This window comes from Calliopsis andreniformis, chromosome 12, assembly GCF_051401765.1.
Source record: "Calliopsis andreniformis isolate RMS-2024a chromosome 12, iyCalAndr_principal, whole genome shotgun sequence".
In the NCBI taxonomy this organism is placed as follows: Eukaryota; Metazoa; Arthropoda; class Insecta; order Hymenoptera; family Andrenidae; genus Calliopsis; species Calliopsis andreniformis.
The window spans coordinates 2,013,173-2,034,718 of NC_135073.1; the positions used below are offsets into that span (position 1 = coordinate 2,013,173).

Here is a 21,546-nt window from a genome sequence, read left to right on the forward strand (position 1 = left end):
ATTTAAAATTACGCGGCAAGAGATATTAAAAGGGGCTCGTGAGATCTTCTGACTCGGGTTCGTTGAAATAGTTCGGCAAATGTCGACGGCCTTACTCAATGCCCGGAATGAACAATAAGACTATTTGGCTACTAAAGTTTGTTGAGTGAAGCTGCTGGACCGCGAGCAGAGGAAAACGCCAATTGCACTTAACTCCCCCGATAGGGTCGCGTAGGTGCGCGCGCGAACGAGCAGGAGAGCGGAGCGCGCGCCTATCGACCAGATCCTCGTCTCTCCTCTCGTTTCCTCTCTACCAACCTCCCCGTGTGGATGTATTTCGCTTAAATTCCAGCCACGGCAACGCCTCCAACGTCTTCTGGGGATCGGAAGTGCCCGGTCCCCACGTGGTCACGTGGAAAACATGAGAAAGAGAAGACCCGAGTTCCCGATACAACTCTGCTTTTCTTCCTCTCGACCTCTTCATCAAGTTTCACGCGCATCTAAATACCTATTAAGTGTTTTATCACCGAAGAAACTCGAGCCTTGCACTTTTCGGTAGCGTAATCGTGACCCGGGCCTTTGTGGTAGTGAAGACTCTATTCTCTCCGATTGCTATAACGAGAGTTCCGTGTTGAAAAAGTTCGAATCGGAGTGAAATTCACAAAAATCGAATCATCAAGGCATGTAGTACTTCGAAATACTTCAATGTTGCCTTATGATAGGTGAACGATACGAAGGTGCGTTAAATTTGATTCGTTTTAAACAGCTAAACTATGGCCTGCGAAATTTAAATAACGGAATTTACGATGGATAATATGAAAATGGCGAAACTTTATTTAAATCCATCGTCGCGATAATATGTATCAAATTAATGGTTTAGTTCCATTAAAGTGTACTGAATTGAAACCTTCCTGACAAGTTGAAATAAAATGATCAGTGGGCACACCGCCTGTGTCTAATTGAAAAGTTGCAGTTCTAAAATTCTGTTGATAAACAGGGTATCATTGCCAAGATATACAATTTAATTTTCATTAAAAAGATTTCTAGCAACCTGATGCGCGTTTCGCCGAAAGTTCCGCAGTGACCTAGAAAACATCGAATTTTCTACCTAAAACGGATATCACTGATCTATACGTCAAAACGTCGGTTTCTCAACGGTCTACAGTAAAAATCTCATTCCTCTGAATAAAAATCTGATGTATGTTGAATTTTGAAAAGTCTACTGCAGTAATACAAACAACCAGATGTTTCTCGACGGTAGAATCCTTTCTGATTCAACATCAATAGATATTTCTGTTTACAAAGCAACTGTCAAAAAACAGAACGCCAGCTAACAAATACACCGCGACACTCATGTTCGGTGAAAGCCAAAGCTTAATTACACAAGCTTTAGCTCCTTTCTGTGACGAACTTTTCTCCGATGATGCTTCGAGATATTTTTCTGCTTCAACTTAGAACAATTTTGAAGGAATTTAATGGTGAAAACAGTCAAGATAAAATTGTAAAATCAAATTGGTAAGCTAATTATAAAAATGTCTTTTAGATACTTGCCTAGAAAACCTTTGTTATTGTCTTTCCATATAGTCCTTTACCGTTTCTAACGTTTATCGTCGATCCTGCCTTTCCTTCCGTAAGAACTGTATAATATCTATAGAATAAGAGATCACTGATGTTTAACTAATACCTTACATACATTCATTTTATAGCAATTTAAACAAGGAATGTCAACAAAACGTTGATAAGATAAGGCAGTAATATATATAGTATAAGTTATATTGTGGAAATGCATATAAGTACTCAAAACTGCTAGCAAAAGACATCGTGTTGGCATGTGTGATAATTATTCTCAAGACGAGGTAAATCGCTATTGCTTGTTTCTAACTGTCTCCTTTCATTTATTTATTTTCCAATATTTACTGTCTACAAAACAAGTTTTCGAACATTTACAAAAATAAATGAAAAAAAATCTCTTACAGTGACACTAAGATGAAAATTTTTAAGGGATCATGAATGTTTCAAGCAATGTGTAATTCAATCTCAATGTGGAGATCTGTATCTGCCTATTAAGTTCAAGTTTATTTATTAAATAACTATGTTCTTTTAATAAAAATTTGCTTCTTTCTTTTTATAGTACCTTTGTCTATAAAAATGAAGACTGATAATTCTTTTGCCTTTTTTAAAGTGATTGAGTTCTAATTGAATTTGACTGATTCCAGTTCGAAATGAATTTAATGACACATCATTCCGAAAAAAAAATAAGATGCATGTCACATGTAACGCGATATAGCGACACTTCTGCATAATATTTAAAAAATTAAAATAGTTATTCGAAGCGATACGGGCAACCAGTGACCAAAGTGTTTAGTGGCCCGTATACCTACATTGAATATTTAATCAATTCAATTCTGAAGTGATGACTCCCGACCGAATTAAAGATTCAAAGAAGACCTTTCATTTTACTAGATAGAAAATATGACCTGTTATAACCAAACATCGACAACTTTGTAGAAACGTTGTATATATTTCCACAGTTCTCGAAAGGAAATTGACGACGTAATTAACTCATAAAAATATGCTTTCTTTATGTCTAGATACTGTTTCGTGGCGGTAAAAAGACGCTGGATCATGAGCGAGGTGTTTTCAACTCTGAATTCGACAGCAAAGTGTACAAGACACGATCGCGATTACGAAGGTGGTTGATAGGCATCTTAATATGTTTGTTAACATCGTTGATCGTTATAAATACGTATACTACAGACCAATTTCGAACGGTACACTTTGGAACCATTATCAATGACACATCACAAGGTACTAATATTAAATATCAAGTTTTTTTTTTTACTAAAAAGGATTCTTAAATTCTTTTTTGTTTAATTTAATATTTGAAGTAGAATTAAAATTAATATGCATTAAGAGACATTTATATTTTACAGAGAATTATTTAGAATGGAAACCTTTCTTTACGCCCGTAACCAATTCCGGATATGTAGTACGCAACAAAGGTTGTCGAATTCCAGCAATGGATCCTCTTGATCCAGCGATCAAACGTTTCATTCGCAAAGAGGAACCAATCGTTTGCGAGCACGGAAACCATCTACCGCTCGTTGACTCAAATAACACAGCAGTGTTCATTAACCCAGATGCAATACATCACTTTTATAACAAATCGGAGAAGATCGACTGCTGTTGGCGTCCCTTCTGGCGAATGAAAGACGAGGATAACGTTGTTACGTCAGTAAGACATTTCTACCTTTAACGAAACTGAAAATTTTTAAAACAATCGCCTGAAACATTTCAACACAACATCAGTATACAAATTTTCGTGCATTAGTTTAACTTTCAAATTCACTGTGTAATTGGAATTAGCAAAAATTAAAATTTGATTCCGTTTGATGCATTCTGCTGCATTTTATTTGATCAAAATTTAATCGAAAAATTATTTTGTTGCTTGCAGGTATAGCAATGATTGCTTCGCCTTCCAAAACTCAACGACTATCAAGGCCGAGTTCGTGAAAATCGAATGCTCGCGCAATAACGAAGTGATATATAAAGACTATCACGCTTTCCTCCCTCGCTTCCGTTCAATAGAAGAGAGATTAGACAAATCAAGGGCCACCGGTTCCAAAAGTGAACATCTCAGTCTATTAATCGTAGGCCTTGACTCAATTTCCAGATTGAACTTTCACAGAATGATGCCGAAGACGCTGAAAGCTTTGCAAAAGCTTGAAGCTGTGGAAATGTTAGGCTACACAAAAGTAGCTGACAATACGTATCCAAATTTGGTACCTGTTCTAAGCGGTCTATCCGAAAGCGAACTGCGCGATGTATGCTGGCAAACTAAAGATAAAACTTTCGACGAATGTCCCTTCATTTGGAAGAATTTCAGTGCAAATGGTTATCGCACAGTTTTCGGCGAGGACGCCTGTGCTATGACAACATTCAATTACCTGAAACCCGGTTTCCGAGTTCAACCAACAGACTACTACTTAAGACCCTTTTGCATAGCTTCAGAAAAGGATATTGGCAACACACACAAATTAAATGCGAACCTTTGCGTAGGAACTAGGAAAACGTTCGAAAACCTGCTAAACTACACCCGCAAAACGGCCTCGCAATTTGCAACGGAACCCTACTTTGCAATGTTCTGGCAAGCCAGCTTGACACACGATTTCTTTAACTACCCACAATTGGGTGACCAGTCCTACTATGACTTTATTACCTACTTATCCACTGCACAGCTGTTGAATCAAACAGCATTAGTAGTGATGAGTGATCACGGAATGAGATGGGGCGATTTTCGTGAGACGTATCAAGGTAGGATGGAAGACAGTCTTCCATTTGTGTTCATAATGTTACCGGCTTGGTGGAAAGAAAGATATCAAGTAGCTTGGGCCAATCTCCGGAGAAACACACGGAGTTTGACGACAGCCTTCGATTTACACGAGACTCTGCTGGATCTGTTAAACTCTAACAACTTAGAGGAATCAAATTTGAAACGTCGCTCCAAGATGTTATCGGAAAAAAAGAATCTACCTCGCGGAATCAGTTGGTTTTCCCCGATTCCTGACTATAGGACATGTAATATGGCAGGTATAGCTAGTCACTGGTGCATGTGTCACGATAGTAATGATGTTCCTTTGAATGATGATAGTCTTCGAGATAAGGCCACTTTTCTAGTGGCAGAATTAAATAAGATGTTAAAAAAGTTTGCGCAGTGCGCGACTCTTAAACTGAAAGAAATTAGAGCTGCAAAAGCGTGGAAAGATAAGAGTGACGGGTCTAATCTAGTTGATTACACGATTACCATTCAAACAGAACCTGGTGACGCGATATTCGAAGGCACTGTACGGTACAGAGCTGAAGAAAAGAGTAATAAATTGGTGGGATCAGTTAGTAGGTTAAACGCATACGGCAAACAAAGCGCCTGTGTCGACGAGTTCAACATGAGACTATACTGCTACTGTTTGTAGAACCATCATGTTTCATCTCTCGAAATATTGTTTCGCTCGCGGCTTCCAACAAAGTCTTCGAATAGAATTGTCACAGTGGTCATGTATGTATGTGTGTACATACAAAAACAATTACGCTGTGATACGATTCTTACACTCCTACGTCTTACGTAGAGTGATTCATGGCAGTTTCCTGTTTAACAAATTAAGCGTCGATAATATAGCGCCGAAATTACCAGATTTTGAGTATGCACCCACGACGCTTAATTTGTTAAATGCATTCTTAAAAACGTTAGACTGGGTCCAACAAAAGTTATCGCCTAAATTTGCAAAACATTAATTCTACTATTTGTTTATCTGTGAATGTACGCAATATATGATCTGTATTGTTTTGCAATAAGAAAATATTTGTTTGTAATAGATCTGAAAAAATTCAAACTCAGAAATACTATTGATTCTTTACAAAATTTTATATTAATTTTTCAAATACAAGCCAGGAACATGCTTGGGGTATTTATCCAAACTGAACTTTGTAAATAAACAGTAAAAGATGTAAATTCAGTACAGTTATGGTAATGATACAAAAAAAATTTATTTATTTAAGGCCTCATTCATACGAGTAACAGAACAGTTACTCAAAGAACAACAAATTATGTTGTATTTAATAAAAGAATTGTACTTTAATTTTTGTAAGTGAAGTATGTACAAAGCTTTCAGGTGAATGTCTGTAAAGTGAAAAATACTGTATAATATATTGACTGCCACACAATCATTGATCAAGATTTCTATTAGACCTTGCACAAAACATCTTAATTTTAAACAATACCGACCTTGATAAATTGTCTTATTAACATTCACCTTACTTTATTTATTCTAAGAGACTCTGTTAGGAATTATTATTAACTTAATTTATAATTATGTATATGAATTATTGTTATACAAAGAAGTAGAACTAAAACTGTCACATATATGGCTTATGTGGCAGTCAAAGTGATAATTTAACCCAAAACTTGTCTAATAAAACTCTTAATAGTAAATTTTGGCTTATTTGTTATCCGTGGCAGATGATGCACATTTTATTATAAGTAATGTTGATAGAAAAACAGTATTACAATATTTACTTTTTCTGTATTTGGATACTAAAACTGCTATTCAAAAACATGGTTGCTCTGTCTTTTCCACTGTTTAAATGCAAAATTTTTTGTATAAGACACTCATGCACCATTCACACATATTAAAAATAAAATAACTTATTTCATTAAATAAGATAGTCAAACATTATTGACATCCACAAAAATAATTGGTGATAACATGGCTAGTCTCTCATAATTAAAAAGATATTACGCATATTTGTAATGATTACTATGCCATGCTATGAATATATTCACTGTAACTGACCTAATGATTGACTACCAAGCCTGTTGGTACCCATCACATTTTTGGAAAATGAAGCTATCACTTGATATGAAAACACACGAACTCAACACATACACTTCAATATCATGCACATTTTATAATGTCACTTTGTATATACATTGCACTTAAAGTTTCTAATTTCCTCTTATACCATTATAAATTCGGTTTACAGAATTTTGTTGAAGTAGATTTTTTATCTCTGAAATAAAAACAAATTAGCAATGTGTTGTAACGATTATATATAATTATACGCTCAAGTAACTTACCTTCTTTCTGTGTACTCGTGAATTCTGTATCAGGAAATGCTATGTCAAATGTGATATACAAAGTACCATGAAGATTGTTATTCTCATAATTAGGCATTCCTTCTCCTTTCTTTCTAATGCGAGCTCCTGGTTTAGTAACTTTATCCCTTTGAATAGCCACTTTGTGACCATCTAAGTGTTCTATGTCCATTTTGAAGCCTATTAAAGCATCCTGCATAGATATAGTAACATTTGTATACAGATCATCACCAATTCTCTCAAACATTGGATGTGGCTGTGTTCTTATTTTCAAAATTAAATCTCCAGGTTCTCCATCTATATGTGGTTCACCTTCTGCTGTAAATTTGGTTTCTTGTCCATCCACCATACCAGGCTCTACTTCAACTTCTAAAATCCGTTCTTCAGTAACAAATTTAACATTTGGACATTCTGAACAGACAGACTGTTGCATCATTTGAAATCTTCCATTTCCTAAGTTACGTGTAACTAATTCTTGCCTACAATTACATTTCCGTGTACCTTTTGCTGTCTTCATAATTGGCTTATTTCTTGTTATCTAAAAAATACAAAAAAAAAATAAGATCCATTCACTATTTTCTATGTTTATCAATTATACAGCTATACCTCTATAAAATTTCCACTATATAACTCTTCCAAGGTAACTGGTAAATCCATTATTACATTGGAACCCTTAGGTGTTTCATGTTGATGATGCGATTCTCCACCAAAATGAAAATTGAAATCCCCAAAAAAACTTGCAAAGGGATCAGCATTATTCATCATGCCATCCTTTTTCAAACATTCTTCTCCGCATCTATCATACATTTCTCTTTTCTCATTATCTGAAAGAACTTCATAGGCTGCACCCAAATCTTGGAACTTCTGCGAGGCAGTTGGATCATCTTTATTCTTATCAGGATGCAATTCTTTGGCTAATTTCCTATATGCCTTTTTTATTGCATGTTGGCTCGCTGTTGATGAAATGCCTAGAATGGCATAAAAGTCTCTTCTGGAAAAATATAAATTACACACTGATTACAAATTATAAATAATATAAGAAACAGATTGTTTAACAACCAAACAAACATAAATCAACAAAAAGATGTACATGGACAGCTTAGTAAACAAATGATTTATAGAATATGAGGTTATACAGTTTCTATAAAATATACATTTTAGATTCATACAGTCAATAATTGTACAGAAATAAGTAAGTCATTTTCTCACCCTGCTATAGTTATGACCACACATATTATTAAATTTATGAATAAAGACAAAACCAATTTTATTGCTGCCATCCTAGCAGACGTTACAATAAACATCGGTGCTTAAATCGTGGGCGCTCCTGATTGGTTGCATACGTACCAATTCAAGTTATTCAGTTTTGATCGACGGAAATGAACTTTCAGCCGCATTCATAGAGAAAATGTTTAACCATATTATCAATGAAAATTGATTGGTTGAATTTTAAAATATCATTCATATTTTCGTAAAGAGATTATATACTTATTTATGCTTTATTTTAACTGTATGTACTGTTTACGTTATTTTCAAATTGGAGAGAAGAAACATATGAAAATACATATATAATTAAAGATATTTAATATTGTTAAATTCTTCCTTGCATTTTATTTGAAGACAGCGTTTAGTGCTCCAAGTAAAACATAGAAATCAGATCAGTGAATTCATGCACATACCGCCTCCTATAATCAGATAGAAGTATCATATGACAGCTGATATAAGGTATTCGAATGTTACTTCTTCGTGATAGTTGGGTTGAACAGGTAGTTGAAATTGTTAATAAAGAAGTAATTAGTTTAATCATGTCAGTATGTAAATTCCTCAAAGTACTCTTGCAAACAAATTCAATGAAAAATATTCAATCGCAAATTACATGACAGAACTGTTGTTAATGAAAGTTGTTGTCTCTAAAACACTTTTATATTATGCAAACTAGTTTATCTGTCAAACTTTCCACAGAATGGAGAAATATATGTATTTATGGAGGGGTGCTGATAAATTGTCATATACTTTTGGAGACAAGCTAAATGGCATGATATGTAGGCTGGTTACTATTAAAGATCATATTTTCATAGCAACCACCTCTGGCAATTTGTATCATGGGGAAATGTCATTCTTGGACCCTACAATAGTTTTTAAAAGGGCTCAATTTGAAGTGATCGATATAGCATCCAATTCAGAGCATTTATTTATTGTAGATAATAATGGACATGTTTTGAAAATAAATCCCAAAGATATGAATGTAGTAGATACAATAATTCTAAAAGACGAAGTTAAATGTTGCAGCCATGGGTAGGTTCAAAAGCATTATTCCATTTCAATACATTTTGTGCTTATGATATTCATTATAAATTGTTGGTTGTTGAAACTACTCATTGCTACAGGTATAAGGAGGAAAACGAAGTTATTAAAGTAAAATCGATAGCAGTTAGTGATCAAGCAGCATTGTTTGTAACAGAAAATGGACAGCTTTGGGCTAGTGGTAATCAATCACAAATAGATATTGATAGCACAGAACCCAAGAAGGTCAAATTTTTTGAAGGCAGAACTGTGTCTGCTGTTGCATGTGGTTCTAATTTCAATGTAGTTGCTGTAAGAAAAACAACAAAGGCTGTCAGAGATGATACAGATAGTGAAAATGAGTTGGAAGAAGAAGTGTTTGTTAATTCGTGTCCTCAGTGTCATCGTGCAATATCATTAAGTCCTACAAGCTTAACATCATCGGATACTTGTCCCATGGGACCTCATGCACATCAATTCAGTGAAGATCGCTCAACTAATTCCATTAGTGCTTTATCCATCACTAGTAAAGAACCTGATACAATTTCACCTTCAGAAATAACTAAAACAGACCAAACTTCTAAGTTGATTGGAAATGGAGAACAGTGTTCTAATAATTCTGTAAATTCTGAAAAAGAAGAAAAAAGGAATGTTATTTTTATAAATACAGAAGCTGCAAGACAATTTTTAACAAGACAGCTGTCATGGGTTTCATCTTATGGAAGTATAAAGGAAGAAATACCTTTGGAAAACGTTGAAAAACCAACTAGATTAATCAAACAAAACATGTCTAATGTTGCTAATTTAGTTTATGAAGGAGTAAAGAATGTGGGAGGTAAAGTGGTTACATTATCTAGACATATGAGTGGAAGCTCTGATATCAATGAATTCAAAGAAGATAGTACTGAAGATTTAGAATATGGAGAAGAATGTTTCAAACCTGCAACTAGTTTGCCACTAAGTTTACGTTGTGAAGAATTTCCTTGGTCATCTAGTACTGGCTCTTCAGAGCATGAACTATCTCAACAAGGTCTAAATGAAAGAATTAATGCCTTAACACGTATTGGTAACAGTATCTTATCTACTGAACTCTGGGCGTGGGGTGATGTGCAATATGGACAATTGGGAATAGGAGATATTATTAAGCAATCACGACCTGTTTTAGTGACAAAACTTAGTAATACTGGATTAAGAAAAATTTCCTGTGGTGCATTTCATATACTTGCCTTAACATTAGATGGAAGAGTCTTTGCTTGGGGAAGAAATAATTATAAACAAGTTACTTTAAAACCAAAATTGCATCAAAGTTATCCTCAATTATTTACCACACAATTATGTCCAAATGAAAGAGCCAAAGATATAGCAGCAGGTAGTTATCATAGTTTAGTCATGATGCATCATGGTTTATACTTTATTGGACAGTCTAGGTAAATAATTCTATTATAAATTGAATAAATAAAGAATTATAATATAATTTGTTTAAAGAAATTATTTATCATGATTTCAGTAAAGCTGGAGACATGTTTCAAATTGACATTGAAACAAACAGTGAATTCAGTACACGAGAACTGTTTAGTTCTGGAGAATATAGTTGCTGCTCTCTAATAAAGGAACCTAAAATAAATATTTCTGATGATTTAATAAGTGAACAAATCTTTTTACAAGAAATGTTAGTTATTCATCAAAATTTAATCAAACCATTTCAGAAGAAGGGAGGTGCTATGCAAGAGTCAAATGTTTATGAAACAGTGTGCAAATGTTATGTAGAGTTATTAAGCTTTAATGTACTGAATGTTATTAGCTTGTGGGATTATTTTAACCATATTGGTGAAGCATATGATGTAACAATTGTTGCTAATGTTGAGGAATATATTACCATATACAAGTATTATTTAAATGCAATATGTGATGTTATTTCTCTGAGTGGATTTACATACATGGCAAAGATAATTGAAGTACCACAAAAGATAACAAATTTATTCATGGACAAATTAAAAAGTAATGAAGTAAAGAAAGCTACAAGTGAAATTACTATCACTATGGCATTGCAACATCCGTTATGTATAATAAACAGGTGAGTATTTATGAATGTGAAGCTTACTACTACTTTACTAATTTACTATTTTCTTATGAATGCATTAACAGAAATTATATATTTACATAGATATAAAACTATGATTTTGAATTTGATAAAGTGCAATGGTACCAGAATGGGTGTAGAACGATTACAACAAGCACTCATAAAATGGGAACAAGTGTGTAATGAACAAGAAAAGCGACAGAAAGAAGCTGAAGCAACCAAACAATTTTGGGAAAGTTCTGGCAAATTAGGAGAACTATTGAGATCTCCCGATAGAAGACTAATAAGGGAATCACGAACATATCCTCTATCAATACTTAACTCTGGAAGATTTTCTACACACTGGTTTGTTTTGTTAACTGATATATTTATTCATGTAATTGGAACTTCCTATACTGTTCATCCACTTCAAATTTTGTGGGTAGAGCTTTTACCAGATTCTGAAACAGTACAAGTATGTGAAACAAGATTGTGTAAAAATTACATTACTGTATGTTAACATATAATTTGTATCACAATTTCTTATACATTTATGTTTCAGAATGCTATATCAGTAGTAGGACCGGAAGATACATTTGTGTTATATACTCCAACAGCTTCAGAGCGTAATGAATGGTTACATGCATTACAAAATGCTATAAAATGTAATTTACAAAAAGTTATTGGACATGTACCTCCATTAGTACGTTCTGGTTCCTTCACTTTTACAAAACACAGTCTTTTCAAAGACGCAAAGTATACTGGTACGTAAGTTATTGAAAACAGATTTACATAACACAAATTTAAAGACATTTTACATAGAGAAAAAGTAAATTTTTGGCATTATTAAATAGGGCGATGGTTGAATGGCAAACCACATGGTGCCGGCAAGTTAGAATGGCCAGATAGTCGCACGTACACTGGACAATTCTATAAAGGAGTTATTCATGGTACTGGGAAGATGGAAATTCCATCACAGGGTGTATATGAAGGACAATGGAAAGATGGTCAACAAAATGGATATGGAACAATGAAGTCAGTTTTTTATATGAATATTAATAACATCAATTATGAAAAGCTATGTATAACGTATTATATTTAAAGCGGGATATGAAATATTTTAGATACAATAATGGAGATTTTTATGAAGGATATTTCAAAGATGGATTACCACATGGTCACGGTGTTAAAAAAGAGGGTCATTTTATGGCATCTGTAGCATCTGTTTATATTGGAGAATGGGCTGCAGGTGTCAAACACGGTTATGGAATTATGGATGATATTATGACGGGTACATTTTAATTTTATTATAGTAAACTATTGACTATTAAGAGATATAAAATTAACATACTGTATTGTTGTAGGTGAAAAATATTTAGGATCCTGGAGCAATGGAATGAAACATGGTTGTGGCTTAATTGTAACTTTAGATGGTATTTACTATGAAGGAGTTTTTATGCAAGATGTCTTAACGGTACATATTCATATATTTTTCTAATCATAACATGAATTTTAACAAATTAAAATGAATACATATTATTGAAGGGTCATGGAGTTATGGTGTTTGAGGATGGTACTCATTACGAAGGTGAATTTAAGTCAGCTGGTATTTTTTATGGAAAAGGTACATTAACATTTAGAAGTGGTGATCGTTTAGAGGGTAATATGAATGGAGTATGGAACAAAGGAGTAAAAGTTATTGCAACATTACACATGAATAAAGCTAATGGAAATTCACAAACTCTTTCAAAGCCAACGTAAGTAATTTGTTAATCAACAATTATTTACATTTATATCTCTCTTTTATGGTATAGGTCTTTTGGAAAGTTGTGCGTATCCCCAGATCAAAAATGGAAAGCTATATTTAGACAATGTTATCAACAACTTGGTGTACCTGAACCAGATCTTAAAACTACAAGTACGAATGATAAGTTTTTAGAAACGCAACGGATATGGCAAAATGTTGCCAGTATCATAAATAGGTCCCGTGAAAAAACATTGCGACAAAAGAATCTTTTGATATCTACTTCAGTTGGTAAAGAAAACGATGCTGAAAGTACTGATGAATTGGACAAAATTCCATGTTTTGGAAGAGACAAACTTACTGTTGAGAATTATAACGAAATTCATAAATATTTAGTTAAAGCTTTTGAAAGTCCACATCATCCACTAGGTGCTCTTTTAATCGAAGTTGCCGCAGTATATACAGCTACTTACGGTGGTGTAAGAGTTCATCCGTTATTACTCAGTCATGCTGTGTCTGAACTTCATAGTATAACTTCAAGAATATACGACATAGTTATTTTATTGTTTCCGGCGTTACCACAAGGCGGTAAAGAATATGTATTGGAAAAAGAAAATGAAGAGGAAGGGTATGTCATCAATTTCTTAATTAACTATTTATTTATTTAGTATAGTTACTGTACATATGTTAAATACTACAAAATATCATCTTTTTATTAGACAAGTCATAAGTGCTGCTGCAATACTTCATCCTGTATTATTACCTCGTGTACATTCAGCGCTTTTTGTGCTATATGCTTTACATAATAAAAAAGAAGATGATGCTTATTGGGAAAGATTAATGAAATGGAATAAACAACCCGACATAACATTAATGGCTTTCCTAGATATTGATCAGTAAGTATATTGCTATGAAAAGAAAAACAAGAACTGCTTTTCGTTCATAGACCAATTAATGAAATTGCAGGAAATTTTGGAAAAACACAAACGTAATGAGTCTAAACGAAGGATTGTCGTATGAAAGCAAGTCATATTTTAATGATGCGATAGAAACGTTACAACAGTTAAAAACAACATTCTCTCCATTAGAAAAATTGTTAGTTGTTAGAAATACGTTTGAACAAATGACACAAGTAAGTTCGTCTTTAATCAAATTTTCTTATCAATTAATTATTGTATTATTATATTTTGTTTACAGTCAGTTCAAAAACAATTGGGTTCCACGTATTTATGGACAATGGACGAGTTATTTCCTGTTTTTTATTTCGTTGTTGTACGTGCTAGTGTACTACAATTAGGTAGTGAAATACATTTTATAGAAGATTTTATGGAACCCTATCTACAAAACGGAGAACTTGGAATTATGTTCACTACTCTTAAGGTCAGATATTGTTCTTTCCAAATGTCGACAATCAATTAAAAAATTAACACGCCTATCTTTTTTCTAGGCATGTTACTATCAAATATTACAAGAAAAAATTAATGTGGCTGATTGAAAATGCAAAACACGGTACTGCTCTAATAGGCAATACTATAAATGAAAAGAACAAATGTTAACAGTTGTTACTGTAATAGATAGTTAAAACACCATCTTGGAAAAATAAGCTACAGGAAATCATAAAAGAGTACCACAGAATTTATTTTGATTAATTCTTGTAAACGAAAAGATCACAGTAACGTTAAATATGTAAAATGAACCACATGTATTATGTTTGTAAAAAAGTAATCCAATTTATTTATCAACTTATAATATTGTAAGTAGCTGAATTACATATCATGTTGCTTTTCAAATATTTAAATGTATAAAGTATTTACATGTGTTAAATAGTTATATATGCGTTTTGTGTTTCAAGAACTAAAGATAGACAGAAAGTTTGTACATTGTATTTATGATGTATTATGTAAAATATTATACAAATTATTTTACAATTAACTTACAAGTACCATAAGCATTATATGTTATTGTAATATAGTTCACATAACAATGAATTGTTGCATTTAACAGTTATCAACTGAAATTTAGATACATCAAATATGATTATCACATAGTAAGAATATTGTGATATTATTCGCAATAATATAAAATTACATGCCATAATAATGATAATATAATGATTCAGATTCTACAATTTATACTGTTTATATCCCTATTTCAAACAATCCATTCCCTTTTATGTAATTTCTAAGTATATGTACTGGTTAAGTAAAATTACACGTGCAACAAATTAATAAATATATTTTATTTCATATTAAACATACTACTAATATGTACATACGTTTATAATAATACTTGAAAGTTTAAACTATTCGTTTTATTCTTTTCAAAAAATATAAATGCTATTATCCAAGCAATAGTCAGAAAATTTGTAATAAAAAGTTATTGAACTTCAAAAAATAATTCGAAATACGTAAAATAAATGCACACATAAATTGAATTATTAAATTATATGCATATGAGAAATACCAAAATATAAAATTTTAACGCTAGGTTCATATGTTTTGCGATTTGTACGATTTATTGTGTTTTAAAATTTTATCCTTTAGAATTCAAAAATATCTTTAAACAAAATTAATAGGTATTTATTTATCTGAAAACAGTGAATTTAATATCATGTTTTGACAAAAAAATATTGAAATTTAACAAAATGGTGACATGCGCAGGTTTGACTGGTAGCATAAAGCGAATTACCGATTATAAATCGTAACGTTCGTCAACGAAGAAAACTGTGCATTTAGGAGTGTATCTACAACAGTATAGATACAGTATAATTTGCTTGTCACAAATATGGAGGTAATTAGGAGTGTATGGAAAAGGCCTCTTTTAATGTATAAACTTGGAATACAAACATCTTTACGAAATAGGTACATGGTGAGATCATAATATAACCTAAATTTCATTTTATACTATCTGCAATACCTCACGATAAAAAATAATATCGAAATGGAAAATATTGATATTACGGTAATACTTTCCCATGTGTCAATTCATAGTTTACTAGCCTTTACTAAATATGAATAGAAAACTGCCATTATAGTATTATGTATTTCATTAATGTCTAAGAGGATTGATAAGCGTCAATGTACCGGTGTTTTGCGATTCATGTATTTGCACTAAGTGTTTAAATTTATTATGGATATTGTGTCATGATCAAAATATAAAAAAGAGATTTCTTCCAATGTGATATTGTTAATAATTGTATTACAGCAGTAGTTCCGGATCAAAGATAACAAAGAAAGAAAATTCAGTTCAAAATTATGAATCGCAATTAACAAACACAGAAGTAGATATCAGTTTGCAGAATGATGCAACATTTAATGCCCTTGTCTCAACTGAAGAATTATTGGCACAAATTGGATTAGCAAGAGAATTTGCAACTGATAGCAAAGTTGAACATCCTTATGTTGATAAATTAAAAAGAGTACAAATGATTCTGTTTGATTTGAGTCATGCCATATCAAAGGCAATTCCAGGGGAAACTAAATCGTTTGAAAGCAAGCACATTAAAGACTTAGAAGAATGGATATTAGAATCTGCTCATCAATTGCCTCCACAAGAGTATTATATTATTCCGGTAATAATATAACTATTTTCAGTTATTCTTTATGTTTTGCAAATATACGATCTTATTATATTTAATTTCTTGTATTTCTAATAGGGTGGTGGTAAAGCTTGTTCTACCTTGCATTCTGCAAAAGCAATTTGTAAGCGTGTAGAAAGAAATGTTGCATCGTTAGTTCAAGATGGTTTAATAGATAAAGAAGCACAAATATATTTAAACAAGTTGCAACATTTTTTGTTAACAACATCACGCATTGCAGCCAAATGTGATCAACGTACAGAAAATATATATATTCCTAGAGCAGAACTTAATGAAAATAAGTAAATTGGAAGCTTTATAAGATGAATTCGTAGACCGATGTTTCCAAACTTATTCCTTTCAAACACAACCATGAATAGGCAACTGTTTATGGAAATTTTATAATGATGTTATTGTTTCCAGATGTATTTTCAAAGCATAGGTAGGTTGTAAATATTTTTTAATCACATTCAAAATATTAGTTAATGATTGTGCTATTATGTTAAAAATGTACATAGTAGTAATGCAATGTATTGAATAGTTGATATAAAACAATTTTTAATAAATTATAACATTAACATATACAGTCTCCAAATGTAAGAGTTTTACAATTCCTTAATGATAATTGTTATTTCAAAACATTATCGTGCATAAAATTAATTTTATTACTAATTTCATTGAATAGTCATAATTTTACAAGTAATTATATGAGATTTATAAGTCATTTTTACTTATACTATCATTACGCACATTAAAAATTAGTATTTTATACCAAACCCTTATTTATCTATATTATATATTACAAAAAAATATATAAAAGAAATTTTATATATGTATAAATGTATAATGTTAAATAAAATGTGGTTTCCAAATGTATGGAGGGCTATGAAACTATAATAACCAACAATAATTACATACATTTACAACTTATTCTAAAACTTCTTCTCCTTCAACAATTTCCTTCAAATTAAGCAACTCTACCAATCCAGATCCTTTCGTCTCTGATCTTATCAACTCATTTATTTCTCTGTACTGACCAGGATCGATAAGGCATACTAAATTTAGCGTTCCATTATTCCATTCTTCTGTTTCTAGCTTTGTAATCAATTTAATTATTTTATCTCGTAACTTTCTAGCTTCCTTGCCTGAAACTAAAACTCTAAGTCTCATTTGTGCTCGTTCTAATGGCATGACAGCCTTTAATTGTGGAATAACATCTAATGCTTGTTGTTTTGCATTTCGATTTGGTTTTACAGAATAATGTATATCTCGCATAGCCTTCTCTATCATCGTTACAGGGTATGGACGTTTAGATTCTGGATTTACACATTTATCTGCAACAGTGGTTGCAATATCTTTAAACATTGAATCTAGGGCAGAATGCCTTTCTTTATCAGAAACTTGAAGCTCTCCCTTTGTAAGAATCTCTTTACAAATTTCCGTTTGATTATCTGTATTAAAAGCCTTTATCAAATCTTCTTTCTTTGCTACTTGTCCTTTTGAAACATTTACGAATACTGTATGTGTCTGTAAAACCTCATCGATATTTTTTTCTCTGAAATGTAATAATTTTAGAACAATTATGAATAAAATTGAAAAAACGCTGTTCAAAAATAATGTAACAGGAATGACATTGAAGTAGCGTTTATAGGTTAGATAGTACACGAATGGGCATTTCTGTTTTTATCAGCTATAAAATACTTACAGTTTATTTCTCCAGGAAATAACTTTATTTTTGTAACAAGCAATTTCAAATCTTTTCCCCGCTTTCTTCATACGAACAACAGCAACATTGGTTAATCTTATTTGATTTGTTGGTGTAAAAATTTTCGACATTTTGAAGGAATAGATAAAGATATAATATTAAATATTTTTACATTAAACATATCATACACGTAAGAATGTAATAAATTATGCACTTCGAACAAACAATTTTCATAACTATTTTATATATCACACCTCTTTCCAACTTTTACTTTGGAACTACAAGTGCGAATATTCAGAAACGATTTCGAATTCTCGATTTAGAATCGAATTATCGATATAAATATTGCTTCCGTAATATCGAAATATTTGAAACATTCATGGCTAATTTAAAATGATTGTTTGTTATTAAAATAGTAATAATTTATGTAATTATTATACATACTATCATTATTTCATTTCAAGATAAGAAATTATTTTTTTACCGTATAAATTATAATTATCACAGTATTTTAAGAGAACTACTACAAATTTACAATTTATACTACTTTTAATTGTAGCTGTATTACTATTAATAAAAAAAATTCATTACGCTTACTTTAAAGTACCTATAAGATTAAAAAAAAAGACTACTAAACATAAGAAACTGGAACAGACTGGTAAGTTAAGTTATATTACATATAATGAATGAAACTATAAAAATATTCGTAAGAACCCAGTTTCTTCCATTGCTGTTATAATGATCATAAGAAAATGCATTAATAAGCTCGTTAAAAAAAAAAACTTATAATTATCAAAAGGATTGTAGTCATGACGTCACCGCGCGATAAGGAGAATCGTAGGGTGCACAATCCGTGACCAAGCGCATGCGTAGATCGCCCGCCACAATAGACTGTGTTAAATATGGCTGCCGTGAGCGTCATGCCGTTGAAAGTGCGTAAAAAATGATCGTTTTTCTGTGGTTCGAACAGCGCGATCATTTGCATGCGTGTGTATAGTGGCAGTGTGTGTTATCTTCAACATTTTGACGACGTGGGAGATCCTTATCATGGCGTTGGTCACAGTGCAGCGGTCTCCGAGCGTGTCCAATTCCCCACAGAGTTCGGTGAGTTTTCTCCCTTTGTATGTCTATTTATTGATACCCATCATCGGTTTCTATTGGAAACGTATTTGCCCAAATTCTCCTTCCGTAATAGTTCGAAACACGGTATTCCCAAATCGTCACGGATTGTTTAGCTTGGCTCGTGTAGCCTTTCCTTATTTGGATGTGTAAACGATAGATCAAGATCGCTGCTGCTCCAGTTATTTTCTCGTTCTTAGTTGCTTTCGACTTCTACATTGTATTTAAATTATGTTTATATTTCCGGCATATAGTGTTTACACAGCATTAAACAAAATGTAATTTTTCTTTTGTCATTTAGCAATCATAGTTAATTGCAAAGTTCTGACTACTAGTTTGTTTGTATCATTAAAATATTTACTGTGCATAATACTAAATGACCATTGTACTTGTATGTGTGTAATTAATTAGCCCTTAATTACACTTTTATTTTTTTCGCATCATTTCTTTTAAATCTCCACAATTGTTAAGTTTCTTTTTGTACCTACTCTGTTTTGGCTTATCGTTACGATGATGATTTATTTTTTTTATAATTGATTTTTTATCTTCGCGCTCGATTTACACTTACCAGCGCGACTTGTTGATCTGTTTAATTTTGAACGAGACACGACATCTATTGGGCGTCTTTTGTATGTATTCTCATAATTCGACACATACTATTTTATCAACGTGTACATTTGTATTATTAGTTGTAAAAGAAGAATTATCGAAACTCTTCTGTACTACTGTGATATTTGTTTAATACGTAAATTTGTTTATTACGTAATTTGTTTATTACGTAAACAAATATCAGGTTAATGAATGTTTTTATTAACCTCGGCGGTTTTAGTGCATTAGCATGCTAAAATAACATAGTAAATAAAAGAAGTGCATAATAGAAAAAATGATGTCACTGATTGAATTCGAGTTACTAACTTAAGTACGTTTCTGGTGCTTTTTTTTATACCAAATACCATCTGTATTGAATTATTTAACTGAGTTTCGCTTCTGTAAATTAATCTTTTCATAATTTAGACCATAAACGGTTCAACTTATACTGTGTTTACTATTATTTTCATTAGAAAAACGCAGAAAAGTAGTTGATATGATCCGCGACAAAAAATCAGGTACTACAAATATGTAATTAATATGGAATTCTTATAAATAGGTGTATGTATATGGCTATTACAAATAAAAAGAAATAACTTTTATTACTATACGAATTTCATTTTATTCTGTAGAAGCCCTGTCATTTGCTTTTGAAGTGGTTTACTTACAATTTTTAAATGTATATTTCTGGCAGTTTTGAATTTTTGTGTATATATAGATCTTACTAATCTCGATTGACAATTTTTTATTGTGTTCAAACTAGAAACGCTTACTGGCAGGAATACCCAGTAACTTGAAAATGCAAGCTAAGCTAAACTCAGTTTGAATCATTCAAACCAACCCAAATACTCGAATGTTCAAGTAGCTTGATTCTTCAAGCAAGCTTGAAAAAATTCGATCTGTTAAACTAATTTGAGTGGCATTAACGTTTGAACACCTTGCTTGCATTTAAACTACTGAAATTGAAAAAATGATTTAAATCTCTTCGAGTTTAGAAAAAGAAAATTTTTAAACAGAAATGGTGTTATATCTAAAGAATAAGAAATTGAACATACTATGGGTAAATAAAGTCTGCGTACAAACACACTCGACTTCAGAAAGAACGTGAAAATTGTTTAAAAAGTAAAAAATGACAGTTTATGTATGATAAAATCTGTAGCAGAAAGTTTATCTTATGCCCATGTTAAACTACAACAGATTAAATTGTTATATACAGAAGTTACAGAACTTAATAGCATGTCATCATGAAAATTCGCGTCGAAAAAGTCTGTATACAAAGATTTTCTCAAGTAATAATATAAAACAACTAAATTAGTATTTTATTGTACATCCTTTGTTTTTTATAACATCCCGCAAACGGTTACGCATTGAATTTACTAATTTTTTAGCATCCTTTGTTGATATTCGGCTCCATTCTTCCTGCAATATCTTTATCAACTCTGCTTCAGATGTATTTTGTCTTTTCGTATGCGCTTTTCTAATAATTCCCATAAATGTTCAATGAGATTTAAATTCGGTAACTGAGGGGATGTTCAGAGTTGCGCTATATAACAACCACACTTTTACTAAGAAGAATATTTGGGGTCATTATCTTGTTCGAACACGTAGTCTTCTTCTAGCCCCAACTTTGCCGCACTCTGATGTAAATTATTTTTTAAAATATTAAAATACATGTGTTTATCCATGGTCCCATCTATAAAATATAAATTTCCAACGCCGTTAACTGCTATGCAACCCCAAATCATGATACTTCCTCCTCCATGTTTGGCGGTAGCGCGGATGTTCTTTTGATGAAATTCTTCGTTGTGTTTCCTCCAAGCCACTGTTCGCCCGTCCGATCCGA

General features: G+C 32.1%; 6 protein-coding genes across 14 annotated transcripts in view; 4 read left to right on the forward strand and 2 right to left on the reverse strand.

Annotated features, from left to right (window-relative positions):
* The first annotated feature begins 349 nt into the window (after positions 1 to 349).
* Positions 350 to 5,522, forward strand: LOC143186190 (uncharacterized). Its single transcript, XM_076389704.1, has 5 exons — positions 350 to 1,494; positions 1,686 to 1,835; positions 2,571 to 2,787; positions 2,913 to 3,210; positions 3,434 to 5,522. The coding sequence occupies exons 2-5, from the start codon at positions 1,809 to 1,811 to the stop codon at positions 4,947 to 4,949; spliced, it is 2,058 nt and encodes a 685-aa protein (XP_076245819.1). The 5' UTR covers positions 350 to 1,494; positions 1,686 to 1,808; the 3' UTR covers positions 4,950 to 5,522.
* Positions 5,523 to 6,036: 514 nt separating this feature from the next.
* Shv (DnaJ heat shock protein family member shriveled) lies at positions 6,037 to 7,994 on the reverse strand. The gene is made up of 4 exons (XM_076389705.1): positions 7,838 to 7,994; positions 7,235 to 7,619; positions 6,611 to 7,166; positions 6,037 to 6,543 (listed from the first exon to the last, which is right to left on the reverse strand). Exons 1-4 carry the CDS (start codon positions 7,930 to 7,932, stop codon positions 6,479 to 6,481), a joined length of 1,101 nt encoding a protein of 366 aa, XP_076245820.1. The 5' UTR covers positions 7,933 to 7,994; the 3' UTR covers positions 6,037 to 6,478.
* A 195-nt stretch (positions 7,995 to 8,189) lies between these two features.
* Positions 8,190 to 14,300, forward strand: Als2 (Amyotrophic lateral sclerosis 2). 6 transcript variants are annotated; one of them, XM_076389701.1, is made up of 15 exons: positions 8,192 to 8,394; positions 8,707 to 8,923; positions 9,016 to 10,338; positions 10,419 to 10,985; positions 11,076 to 11,445; positions 11,533 to 11,734; positions 11,825 to 12,005; positions 12,095 to 12,261; positions 12,335 to 12,444; positions 12,516 to 12,727; positions 12,785 to 13,342; positions 13,434 to 13,610; positions 13,681 to 13,846; positions 13,912 to 14,094; positions 14,162 to 14,300. In XM_076389701.1, exons 2-15 carry the CDS (start codon positions 8,739 to 8,741, stop codon positions 14,207 to 14,209), a joined length of 4,449 nt encoding a protein of 1,482 aa, XP_076245816.1. In that variant the 5' UTR covers positions 8,192 to 8,394; positions 8,707 to 8,738; the 3' UTR covers positions 14,210 to 14,300. The 6 variants fall into 6 exon arrangements, 4 of the variants coding, with proteins under 4 accessions (XP_076245818.1, XP_076245816.1, XP_076245817.1 ...); XM_076389702.1 differs by having other exon boundaries at positions 8,830 to 8,923; XR_013003021.1 differs by having other exon boundaries at positions 8,190 to 8,923; positions 13,681 to 13,809.
* Positions 14,301 to 14,341: 41 nt separating this feature from the next.
* On the forward strand, positions 14,342 to 17,105 carry LOC143186193 (corrinoid adenosyltransferase MMAB). 2 transcript variants are annotated; one of them, XM_076389709.1, is made up of 4 exons: positions 14,342 to 14,467; positions 15,375 to 15,575; positions 15,922 to 16,285; positions 16,370 to 17,105. In XM_076389709.1, the coding sequence occupies exons 2-4, from the start codon at positions 15,499 to 15,501 to the stop codon at positions 16,595 to 16,597; spliced, it is 669 nt and encodes a 222-aa protein (XP_076245824.1). In that variant the 5' UTR covers positions 14,342 to 14,467; positions 15,375 to 15,498; the 3' UTR covers positions 16,598 to 17,105. The 2 variants fall into 2 exon arrangements, with proteins under 2 accessions (XP_076245824.1, XP_076245823.1); XM_076389708.1 differs by having other exon boundaries at positions 15,919 to 16,285; positions 16,370 to 17,103.
* Positions 17,106 to 17,165: 60 nt separating this feature from the next.
* On the reverse strand, positions 17,166 to 18,277 carry Sbds (SBDS ribosome maturation factor). Its single transcript, XM_076389707.1, has 2 exons — positions 17,997 to 18,277; positions 17,166 to 17,846 (listed from the first exon to the last, which is right to left on the reverse strand). The coding sequence occupies exons 1-2, from the start codon at positions 18,125 to 18,127 to the stop codon at positions 17,219 to 17,221; spliced, it is 759 nt and encodes a 252-aa protein (XP_076245822.1). The 5' UTR covers positions 18,128 to 18,277; the 3' UTR covers positions 17,166 to 17,218.
* A 630-nt stretch (positions 18,278 to 18,907) lies between these two features.
* The window catches only part of Ssh (Protein phosphatase Slingshot), a 123,350-nt gene continuing 120,711 nt past the window's right edge, over positions 18,908 to 21,546 (forward strand). For all 3 annotated transcript variants that reach the window (XM_076388371.1, XM_076388374.1, XM_076388373.1), the window contains exon 1: positions 18,908 to 19,100. In XM_076388371.1, the coding sequence (XP_076244486.1) occupies positions 19,044 to 19,100 (57 nt within the window). In that variant the 5' untranslated portion in view covers positions 18,908 to 19,043. The remainder of the gene's footprint in view (positions 19,101 to 21,546) is intronic.

Excerpts from the sequence above, each read along its gene's own strand:
- LOC143186193 (XM_076389708.1), top strand. The coding sequence starts at position 15,499 with ATGGAGGTAATTAGGAGTGTATGGAAAAGGCCTCTTTTAATGTATAAA. Across the intron at positions 15,576-15,918 it reads CAAACATCTTTACGAAATAG|CAGTAGTTCCGGATCAAAGA; the intron begins GTACATGGTGAG and ends ATTGTATTACAG. Across the intron at positions 16,286-16,369 it reads AAGAGTATTATATTATTCCG|GGTGGTGGTAAAGCTTGTTC; the intron begins GTAATAATATAA and ends TATTTCTAATAG.
- Sbds (XM_076389707.1), bottom strand. The coding sequence starts at position 18,127 with ATGTCGAAAATTTTTACACCAACAAATCAAATAAGATTAACCAATGTT. Across the intron at positions 17,847-17,996 it reads ATTTCCTGGAGAAATAAACT|AGAAAAAAATATCGATGAGG; the intron begins GTAAGTATTTTA and ends ATTACATTTCAG.
- Als2 (XM_076389700.1), top strand. The coding sequence starts at position 8,592 with ATGGAGAAATATATGTATTTATGGAGGGGTGCTGATAAATTGTCATAT. Across the intron at positions 11,446-11,532 it reads CAGATTCTGAAACAGTACAA|AATGCTATATCAGTAGTAGG; the intron begins GTATGTGAAACA and ends TTTATGTTTCAG. Across the intron at positions 12,445-12,515 it reads TTATGCAAGATGTCTTAACG|GGTCATGGAGTTATGGTGTT; the intron begins GTACATATTCAT and ends ATATTATTGAAG.
- Shv (XM_076389705.1), bottom strand. The coding sequence starts at position 7,932 with ATGTTTATTGTAACGTCTGCTAGGATGGCAGCAATAAAATTGGTTTTG. Across the intron at positions 7,167-7,234 it reads ATAGTGGAAATTTTATAGAG|ATAACAAGAAATAAGCCAAT; the intron begins GTATAGCTGTAT and ends TGTATTTTTTAG. Across the intron at positions 6,544-6,610 it reads CACGAGTACACAGAAAGAAG|AGATAAAAAATCTACTTCAA; the intron begins GTAAGTTACTTG and ends TTTTTATTTCAG.
- LOC143186190 (XM_076389704.1), top strand. The coding sequence starts at position 1,809 with ATGTGTGATAATTATTCTCAAGACGAG. Across the intron at positions 2,788-2,912 it reads TATCAATGACACATCACAAG|AGAATTATTTAGAATGGAAA; the intron begins GTACTAATATTA and ends TATATTTTACAG. Across the intron at positions 3,211-3,433 it reads GACGAGGATAACGTTGTTAC|GTATAGCAATGATTGCTTCG; the intron begins GTCAGTAAGACA and ends TGTTGCTTGCAG.